Raw genomic sequence first — 11262 nt, forward strand, 5'->3', positions numbered from 1 at the left:
GATCTGCCCTAGAAACACAAGTGCTCATGCTGTACTGACTGCTGCAGTCTCATCACTGTCTTTTCTCCTTTACAGATGTGGAGGCTTACAGTGTCAGAGCTGCGGGACTGAGGTAAACCTTTATTTTAAAAAGAAAATCACAGTTTTCAATGAAATATTAGGCAGTTTTCAGCATTAATAATAAAAATAAGAAATATTTCCACTGAAAACTGGAGTAATGGTGCTGAAAATTCAGCTTTGCATCACAGGAATAAATTATATTTTAAAATGTATTCAAATAGAAAAGTCATTTTAAATTGTAATAATATCACTTTTGTTTATTTTTTATTTATTTTTTTGTAATTTGTAATTGTATATTATTACAAATTGTAATAATATACGTGGCCTATATACATATATATAATTTATTTATTTTTATTTTCACACTATTTTTGTTTCACATTTATTTTATTTTTGACTTCTTTAAAAAAAAAAAAAATCTTATTAATGGTGATGTATTTTATCTAATAATTTTTAACCTAACAAACTTTTTTTTGTGTGTGATTGAACTTCTTCTAAAGTGTGATTGTGCGATCTTTCTTTAAAATGTCTAAAATGTTTGATGTTTGATTATCTAATTCAATGACATTCATATATTAAATGTCTCTTATGCTTCCAAATACTTCTGGGCCACCGTATGTGATTAAAATCAGGACTGTCCTGTACGGATCAGTAGAGTAAACTATGGCTGCATCTGAAATCGTATACTTCCCTATTATGTAGTAGGTCAAAAACAGTATGTGAATAAAGTAGTATGTCGGAATTCACAGTACACATAAAAAAGTATGCAAAAAGTAATAATACATCTGGAGAGATTCTGAAGTGTGATATGATGGACACTTTACTATCCCATGAGGCCACAGGAGAGGATTTATGAATGGCAGTGAAGCGACGTGACTGGCGCTGGTAGATCACATGATAATGACAACATGGCGGATGTAGTGCGTCCGGGATTACATTCATACTACACACACTCATCCTATATAGATCGTACTTTTTTAGCGGTCGTGAAGTAATTACTTATTCAAAAAAGTACCTACTCAAGAGAGCATGCGATTTCAGATGTTCGTGGCCTTCTCTCGTCACATAATCTGTGTTCCTCTCGCTGTAGTAATCAGCGCTCCGAATGCCAGAGGAGAGGAAGCTGTGAGCAGAATGGAGAGAGAGTTTGGAAGAAAGAAACTGAATTGGATCAGGTGAGGCTGTGAAATTGTTTCTCTCTCTTTGGTGTTTTTGGAATGGCATACTACTACTACTGTGCACATAGTGCATACTGTCTATAATGAAATACTGTATCCTATAATTCAATGTACTCAAATTCCATTTCCATAAGTTAATAATGAACTGGGAAGAGTCACTGTTTGATTGGACGGTCAATCAATGTTTTTTAACATGAGGACAGGGCGCTACTCACCGAATTCAACTTGAAACCTAATGCACTAATGTGATTACAATGCAGCACACTACTTTATTGTGTAACCTATTGCATACTATTTAAAAAAATTAAATAAAGTACCAAATACAGTACAGACACATTTGGTCACAATTTGAGGTAATGCACAGATTTATTTTTACGTACTGTATGTTATGCTCACACGCTCTTGCTCTGTCTTCCTGCAGAGCTGCACCAGTGACAGAAGAATCTTCACAGCTGGACAGAAGAACAAAGGAAGATCAGCTGGAAAAAGGTACACAAACACACACACATTTCTTTAATTTCCCTCTATATGGGTGCAGATTGTAATGTTGACCTGGTGTGTGAACTGAGATAACATTTTGAAACAAAATGTACACCAAAAAACCCAGTTTGTTGAGCTCACGGATGCAGCAGGAGTGCATATGCTCATCATGGCTGCTGTACCACTGTTGTATGTTTTCAGGGATAGAGGACGACGAGTCGCTGGTGTCAAGAGTTCTAATGGGATCCAGAAACCTTCTGCAGCACTGATGATCAACCAGGCAGCTTGCAAAGGTGTTTGTGCCAAAAACCACAAAACAATAGTGATCGATATCTGTGCATCTCTAAATACATCACGCATGCATGTATTACTGCCTTACAGTGACCTACAACCTTGTTTTCTCCTGTCCTTTGGTTTCTAGACACCGGAAGGGACCGGTATGGGGACACATCATCAGAGAGCTCAAACTCTGTGCCGTCTAGCCCTGTTCACCAGAAGAGCCTGGAGGACCAAGGTGTGTTACGTTTCTTTATACATGTTATATTTTTGGTCTTTTTATGCCTTTATTGGAGAGGACAGTATACAGAGCACGAGGCTATCGGCTGTTACGTTTTATTACACTACATTTATGCATTTAGCTGATGCTTTTATCGAAACGACTTACAAAAGAGGAACAGAAGCAATTTGTCAAAGAGCCAACAATATTCATAATGTACTGTGCCGGTTTATTAGACAACTAGATTTGGAAGCAAAATAGAGAAGAGGAGAAATGCAAAATGTTGTTTTCAGAATGTGTTTTTAAAGAGATAGTTTGTCCAAAGAATCTGCAATAAACTAAACCTCATGCTTGGGCTGGGCGGTATATCGATTCAATATATTTTTTATAAACGATATAGGATGAGGCAATAACATTCATATCAATATACAATAGTTTAATATTACAAACGCATCTGAAAAATAGCGAAATGGTGAGCCGCTGTGGGGGTAATACAATTTGTCCTAAACATGAGACATGCTTTATATTAAGGGCTTTAAAATAACCGGGAAGATATAGCTAAAGCGTATAGTTTAATATAACTTGCCCAGTCAGATGCTGTTTAATGAACTGGAGATGTGGCATTGTTTCTCAGTGTATAACTTAAATTTTATTAGGTATATTATCCATCTGTAAATGTTAGAAATTCATGCAAATGTTTCTATTTTGCTGTCAGGAGTAGACGAGCCTTATGCAAACTAAACTTTACAGATTTCAGTGAACATGTGACCAGTGAACATGTGCGCCAAACAGGAGCGCAATAGAATAGGAGCGCAATAATTCTGACTAAAATAAACATTTTGCTACAATATTTCTTGTTGGACATGAAATGTGCTTGTTACTGTAAAGTGACTATTGTAATGGGTTAATCAAATGTAGGCTAATATAAATACTAGACTCAGATGAGTGAATATATGTTCCTCCTAACCATTGGTCACATCCTCTAGAAAGTAATTTGATGATAAATTCTAATCTGTTGTCATATACTGTAGTTTGATACCTTTTTTTAGTAGTTTGACATTTTTAATTGTTTAAACTTGTGTCTGTTCAGATACAGAGAGCCAGTCGGATAACTCGGCCCAGGAACCAGCTGAAAAGACTCACCTCGCCAAAGGCGTTGGTGGGAAAGCGGTTGCCATGGTGAATCCATTAGTTGCTGAGCCCCAGAATGATCCTACAGTGGTGGAGTTGGCACTGGCTGCGTGCCTCCCCTACTCCCTGCAGTACAACACTACCCAGAGGGACACTGGACAGGGTAAGATAACCATCACCATCCCACTGGCCCAAGACCCGGGAACATCATCGGCCAGCGCTCAACCGCAGCAACAGCCACCGCTGGGGGCGTTCAGTGTCCTCTCGCCCAGCCAGTGTCCTCTACAGCCCGCCAACATCACTACCAACAATCCCGTCAAAACAAACACTAAGCCTTCCGTTACTGCCAGCGCCAGTTCCTGCCCTATCTCCAATAGCCAAGTACCAGGACCTTGCCCCACAAGTGTACCCACGCACACCCCAGGGCCGGGCCCCCTACCACCCCCCGCGGTCACACACAGCACGGCTCAGAGCGATTCCTTGTCCTACATCAACAGCTCCAGTCTGCCGGTTACCCCACAGGCCTGCGGGATGCAGCAGGGGGGCTGCAACTCTTGCGGCTGTCGGGGCACCTGCGGGGGCAACGGCACCCATCAGACACCCAGCTACTTCCTGCCGCCCCAACCTGCCCGTCAGATGTTTGGGCCTCCGCCTACCTTCTTCCACCTCCCTCCGTCTCTATGCAACAGCTTCCCTGCCCAGGGTCATCAGAATAACGGGACGCCTCTGTCCTTCTACACCCACAGTGGTCCTCCTACAGCGTTCCTGCACGCTCACTCGGATCACTTGATGGCATCGCAGGCGGGCTACAGCCTGCCTCAGATGCCTCCCTTCCGTCGCTTTTACCCTCCTGTCTTTCCACCGGTCGGCCTGATGTCTGGCGGAACCAACATGAAGAAGAATAACAACGTGTCCTGCTATAACTGCGGCATGAGTGGACATTACGCTCAAGACTGCAAGCAACCGTCCATCGACGCCGGGCTTACAGGTACGATGATGCGAGTAACGCTCTACACAAGTATACAAAGACAGATGTAATTTTTTTTTTTTTTTTTACATCCCAATTTGCAATTTTTGCATATCATCCCCATTATCTGCTTGGGTATTTAAATTTTTTTGAATAATGAACTCCAAAGTTAATACATGCATTAGAATACAACCAGAAAATACAGGAAATTTGTATGCTGTATTTAAAAAAACCCAGAAAAAACCCCCAGAAAAAGACAGCTTCTATAGTTTAAAGTAGGCCTGCTCTATTATGGAAAAAAAAATCATAATCAGGATTATTTTGGTCGATATTGAAATCATGATTATTGGTGGGCAATATGAGCAAAGTCTTATTTCATGATATACGAGTAATTTTAGATCTCAGTAAAATTTCACAATTAAAGCTACACTGTGTAGGATTTTCTCCCATCTAGCGGTGAAATAGTTTATGACTACCAACTGAATATTACTTTCTAGCCCCTCCCATTCCGAGGAAATCTGCCGGCAGTCGCGAGTAATCTCCCCCTCGCATTCGTCACGGTGCCACTGAGTGTAAAAACGCGAAAGGCTTTTCAAGATGGAGGCGCAACATGGCTGCCGCCATTCGAGCGACTCGCTCGTATGTATTCTAAATGGCAGATTCTACGCTTACGAGAATACTTGATTAGTTGGTAGAAGTAATTACACATTAATGACCACATATCATTTTGAAAGAACAAAGTGTTTTTTGCTAAGAATCGACTTAAAAAATTACACAGTGTAGCTTTAACGATAGGCTACTTCAGCAAAAACGAATACTAGGTTAACTGATGTAGCCGAGTAAAGGGTCCTCTAAACAGTTACAGAACACAAGTAAACAGTCAGCAAGACAATAAGAACAAAGAAACGAATTACAAACAAAATGGACAATAAATACAACAGAACAAAAATTCTAATTAAATAAAACAGTGCTTTAAGTTTTTCAGGAGGATGTACTAACAGTGGTATTCAGAGAAATAGCCAACAACAGAGACTAAACACATCAAATGTAAAATACTGTAACTACATAGTCTTCACTGTACATTAAATATAGCTTATAATAATCCTTTTTACAGCTACAAAATTCATTCAAGAGCAGCGAGTGATTTTATCATTGTCTTTTGTTTAACATTAATGGCACAGACTGAAGCAGTAATAACTGTTAACATTCACTTAAGACATAACCGACTGTGTGTTTACGAGGATATTTACCCAAATGGCATTTTTACATCTTTGAGTGGAGGCTCTTTGACAGTCAAGGCGTGAATCCGAAGTCCACAGTGTACTTTGCTTATGCGTGTTCGGCTCTGTCTCACAGAAAGCTGCCCGGGAACCGTGTCTGTTACACCAGGGCTGAATCCGAAATGAATCACTATTCCCTACGTTAGTCCACTAATACAGTTACTTGAAGGAGTGAATGAAAACGAGTGAGCGAATTCGGACAGCCGTTGAGTGTACATCGGCTGTACACTCGTTATTGCAGTGCAATGTGGGATATAATTAGTGCACTCGTCCACTATGGTTTCGGACACCACAACAAATGGCTGTCCCCTCTAATAATGCCCTATTGGAGGGTATAGGGGGAGATTTCGGCCCAGGTTTGTGCAAGACATGCTTGAGCATTACATACACATGTTGTATGAGTTTAATTCATTGGAAGCTTGCTAATAGGACCAATCTTTAATCACATCATTCCATTCAAAAGGCCAAAGATCACAGAATTTGACAGACGTATATTTATAATTTTGCATCAGCAAGGCCACTCTCAAAGGGAAATCAGAAATCAAACTGGATTCTCAAGAAATTTGGAAAATCAGGAAAGGTCGAGGACCAAAAAAGGACAGGAATACCAAGTTTCTTCATCGAGTTTCTTCTTTTTTCGAGACTGGAAGAAGTCCACCAAAGACCTGGCTCAGCATCTGGCAGCTTCATCGGGATTGTTGACCCTTCTACAGTTCGAAGAAGCTTGATCAGGAAAGGTCTTGGCAGCCAAGAAACCACTTTTTCGGTGGGTGAACCAAGTGAAAAGGCTAAGATATGCTAAATCTCACAAAGATTGGAATGAAGATCAGTGGAAAAGAGTATTATGGAGTGACGAATCCAAAGGTTTTGGGTCCAAACGTCAACAATATGTGAGAAGAAGAGTTGGAGAGTGATGGAGAGAATGAGTGCTTCAGTGAAACATTGTGGAGGGTCTGTCCTGGTTTGGGGCTGCATTTCTGCCAGTGGTGTTGGTAATATTGTCCAAATTGATGCGATTATGAATGCTGAAAAGTACAGACAGGTTTTAATTTACCTTGCCATTCCTTCTGGATAACGCCTGATTGGGAATGGTTTTATTTTTCAGCATGATAACGATTCCAAGCCACACTTGCTAATGCAGTGAAATCTTTTGGACAGAAAAACAGCTGATAAAACAGTCAATTCAGCTTCCACAGAGTCCAGACCTGAATATTTATGGGATCGTATGGGATCACCTGGACAGAGAAATAAATAAAAGACAGCTTAAATCTAAAGAATAATTCTGGGAAGGGCTGAAAAAAGCCTGGTACAATATACCAGAAGATTACTTCAGAAAACTACAGGACAGTCTCCCAAAAAGAGTTCAAGATGTGCTTTGTGACAGGAGAGGTCACACTAAATACTGACTTTTGCCCAAAGATGATTTATTTTTTATTGTGTACATTTTTCTGTATTTTCTGTTTGTGTCTTAATAAAGAGAGCGAAAAATAAATATGGATGGTCATTAACTTTTTTTCTAAAACAACAAAGCTGGTGGTGGCTTAAGACTTTAGATATATATACACACACACTCACTGGCCACTTTATTAGGTACACCTGTTCAACTGCTCGTTGATGCAAATATCTAATCAGCCAATCACATGGCAGCAACTCAATGCATTTAGGCATGTAGACATGGTCAAGATGATCAGCTGGAGTTCAAGCTGAGCATCAGAATGGGGAAGAAAGATGATTTAAGTGACTTTGAACGTGGTTGTTGGTGCCAGACGGGCTGGTCTGAGTGTTTCAGAAACTGCTGATCTACTGGGATTTTCACACACCATCATCTCTAGGATTTACAGAGAATGATCTGAAAAATATCCAGTGAGCGGCAGTTCTGTGGGCGATTGCCTTGTTGAGGTCAGAGGACAATGGCCAGACTGGTTCAGCGGATAGAAAGGAAACAGAAGAGCATCTCTGAACACACTAGAGCTACAGCAGCAGAAGACACACCGGTGACGCTCCTGTCAGCTGAGAACAGAAACTGAGCAATTCACACAGGCTCACAAAAATTGGACGATAGAAGATTGGAAAAACGTTGCCTGGTCTGATGAATCTCGATGTCTGCTGTGATGTTCAGATGGTCGGGTCAGAGTTTGGCGTAAACAACATGAAAACATGGATCCATCCTGTCTTCCTTTAATCCCGGGTAAAGGAATGTTTCACATTTGCAATTTAGTAGAGAAGCTATCAGCGGTTCAGGCTGGTGGTGTAATGGTGTGAGGGATATTTTCTTGGCACACTTTGGGCCCATTAGTACCAATTGAGCATCGCTTAAACACCACAGCCTACCGGAGTATTGTGGCTGACCATGTCCACGGTGTACCATCTTCTGATGGCTACTTACAGCAGAATAACACACCATGTCACAAAGCCTAAATCCTCTGAAACTGGTTTCTTGAACATGACAATAAATTCACTAAACTCAAATGCCCCCCACAGTCTCTAGATCTCAATCCAATAGAGCTCATCTGGGATGTGGTGGAACGGGAGAATCTGCAGTAACTGTGTGATGCTCTCATGTCTGTGGACCAGAATCTCTGAGGAATGTTTCCAGCACCTCCAGGACATGTTGAATCTCTGCCACGAAGAATTTAAGGCAGTTCTGGGAGTTTTCACACTCTGCGCTTAACCCCAGGTTATCATCGTTCTAAACACCGCTTTTAATCCCGGGTAAAGGACCGTTTCACATTTGCAATTTAGAAGAGAAGTTAGCACCGTTATTACCCAGGGTTATGAAGCCCTGCTCCGGATCAAGGTTAGCACCGCATCATATTTGCGTGCTTTAGACCGTCACGAAAACACTGCGAATTGTATATAAACTGTAATTTTATCGTTTGAGAGGAAAAATGTCAAACGCTGAGACCATTTCGTTCTTACCTTTTTATAGTCCGAAGTGTCCCTTCAGCATAAACTCGATAGTACCGTCGGCGATACGAGGATGCGCAATGCTAGAGCTTTTACGTAAACGGGTCGCGTTCTGCGCTCATCCACTCAATGACACGGCAAATATGCACATAAGAATCTAAACCAGGGTTTAGGAAACGTCAGCTTATGAATATCCAGGATACATTTTTAGCCTGGGTTAAAACTTGAAGCAAGATAACCCAGGATTCTGTTGGAATGACCCAGGGTTAACTATTTCAAGTGTGAAAAGCCCTTATGTGGGAAAAATTAAACATGTACATTTTGTATGTTTTGCCAAAAATAGCAATTTGAAAGGAGTAGCATGTGCCTGGCTCTGTTCAATATATTTAAATGTTCTTGTGTTGCTGTTTGCGGCGGCAGTAAAACACCTCAAGGGGGCGACAGAGTTACACACCGATGTCCAGGGCCACATTAAGACCCTTGGGCTTTACCTCTTGAGGGGCCCTTCATCCTCCAGAACTATTACCTACATTCACTCAATCTTCTTTATCACAAGCCTTTTATTTTGCAGGAATAAATGCCATTAACAAAACATCCGAACCTTATGAAATATGAAATATAATAATCACTGCATGAGCTACACAGTCCGAACTATTTGCACAGGCTACTTATGGTACTACGATGCCTGTGCTTTGTGTCCACATTTTTGTTTCTAGCCTTCTGCTTTTAGCGCTCATACTGATACACGTCTGTATGTTTCAGGTGGTTTCCGGCTGAAGTTTGTTGCCCCAAACACCTCAGAAGCTCTTGACAAAACCGATTGACAGAAAGCAGGGGACCAAAGCCCTGCCAGCCAGCGATTCCAGAGACCCTTTAGATCGAGTTTTGTTCTGTTTGTATAAGCGTCCTTGTCTGGAGAGGTTTGCTTTAAAAAAAAAAAGAAAAAAAGAAGAAGAATAAAAAAAAAAGCCAATGCAAACGACTGATGGCAAGACAAGTTGCTAAACTAAATGAGTTCTCTTAGAAATTAAATGATCTTAATGTTATAGTTTAAATAGGATGGATTGAAAGAGGAATTTTGTTTTAGGTTCAGAATAGTTTATTGTTGTAAGAGGGATTTTATTCAAGCTGAGGTTCTCATCAGCAGCGTCTGGCGAAGTGAATGAGAACGTTAAACTTACTTGAGTCCTGTAGTGCAGTATTTTTGTTTTATTTTTTCTGACACGGGTGAATCTTTATAGGCTTTTATACACGCGCTGCGAGAGAAAACGACAAGAGAAAAATAAATAAAATACCGCAAAGGAATATTTTGGAAGTTCTTGTTTTGTTATTTGAAGATATGCGTGTTCTCTCTCTGATAGCAGAGGACGTTTTTTGAGGGCTTATAATGATGCTCTTACTACATTATGCGCTGCTGGTTTGCCCTGTTCTCCTTCTCAACGCGATGCACTACAACTGTTGTTCTCTGAAAAATGTGAGTCAGGTGTTTGAAATGCACTGAAATAGCCAGATCTGCAGTACTGCCTCTCATGTACACCTCTGACCACTAGAGGCCGCCATAGTCACTCATTTCAGGAGACTCTTTAAAGGGATAGTTCACCCAAAAACGATTTATATTTTATTTTATTTTTATCATCACTTACTCACTCTCAAGTTGTTCCAAACCTGTATGAGTTTCTACGAAAGATATTTTGAAGAATGTTGGTATCCTGACAGTCGATGGTATCCGTAGTATTTTCTTTCCTACTATGAAAGTCAATGAGGTCCATCAACTGTTTGATTACCAACATTCTTCAGAATATCATCTTTTGTGTTCAACAGAAGAAAGAAACTCATACAGGTTTTGGAACAACTTGAGGATGAGTGAGTAATGGTTCATTTTTTTGGGTGAACTGTCCCTTTAAGACTTTTGAGTCGGACAAAATTCTTCATCCACGTTCATCCTAAGCCTAAAGCACTGTTAGAGGAAATGAAAATGTAATCCGACACAAGTTACTTTCTAACAAAGAAAGACAAGTTATTGTTAATGCAGGACAGCTTTGAGCATCCATAATATCTTGCTTGTGTGTTGAAAACATTTTTCTGCGAATTGTCAAAGAACCAGAAGGCGAACATTTTGTGCCTATTACCGTGGAAATAATTTCAAGTCTTTGTGTTTAAAGTACATATTTAAAATTTCAAAGATGTATTTCTGAAATTATATTGCAGTTTTGCCAAAGCAGCCCTAATTTTTTTTTTCTTTCTTTTTTATAAATATATACAAATATATATATATATAAGGAGATTTGGCATGTTTGTATTGAGAAAAATACATGAAAGGATTTTATTTTGATATTTTCATGAGATTTTGCTGAAGGGCTCAAGGCCTTTAATGCTTGTCCAGGAGTTTTTAGCACATTTATGGTTGGTAACATGCGGAGTTGACGAGTCGCTTTCCACGACAGTGTTGCAGGTTTTTAAATGTGCTTTCATTTGGTTTGGTAAATTGTTACTAATCTGTAAATAGACTCGAAAGGGAGTTAACTACTCGAGGCTCAAACCATGTCGACTGTATTCGTTACACTTTTTATAGATTTATGAAGATGTACTGTATGGATGAGGTTTGAAATCTGCCTCCGAGTTTAAGTTTACTGTATTTCATATGTAAATGTTGATTAATCTGTACTGAGAGGTCAAATTAATCTGATCACGTTTGCATTTTTTGGCAAATTGATCATTTCTGTCAAGAAATATTAGCAATAAATATAAAAAAACAAAACATTT

The 11262-nt window shown here is 39.9% G+C and overlaps 1 protein-coding gene across 1 annotated transcript in view; it reads left to right on the forward strand.

Moving 5' to 3' along the window:
* Window positions 1–11257, forward strand: part of zcchc2 (zinc finger, CCHC domain containing 2) — a 29719-nt gene extending 18462 nt beyond the window's left edge. The window contains exons 8-14 of the mRNA XM_082172999.1: window positions 76–112; window positions 1151–1235; window positions 1660–1727; window positions 1920–2011; window positions 2140–2232; window positions 3305–4333; window positions 9262–11257. Coding sequence (XP_082029125.1) covers window positions 76–112; window positions 1151–1235; window positions 1660–1727; window positions 1920–2011; window positions 2140–2232; window positions 3305–4333; window positions 9262–9323 — 1466 coding nt within the window. The 3' untranslated portion in view covers window positions 9324–11257. The remainder of the gene's footprint in view (window positions 1–75; window positions 113–1150; window positions 1236–1659; window positions 1728–1919; window positions 2012–2139; window positions 2233–3304; window positions 4334–9261) is intronic.
* The last annotated feature ends 5 nt before the right edge of the window (window positions 11258–11262 follow it).

The sequence above is a fragment of the Leuciscus leuciscus genome, assembly GCF_965113295.1.
Source record: "Leuciscus leuciscus genome assembly, chromosome: 6".
NCBI lineage: Eukaryota > Metazoa > Chordata > Actinopteri > Cypriniformes > Leuciscidae > Leuciscus > Leuciscus leuciscus.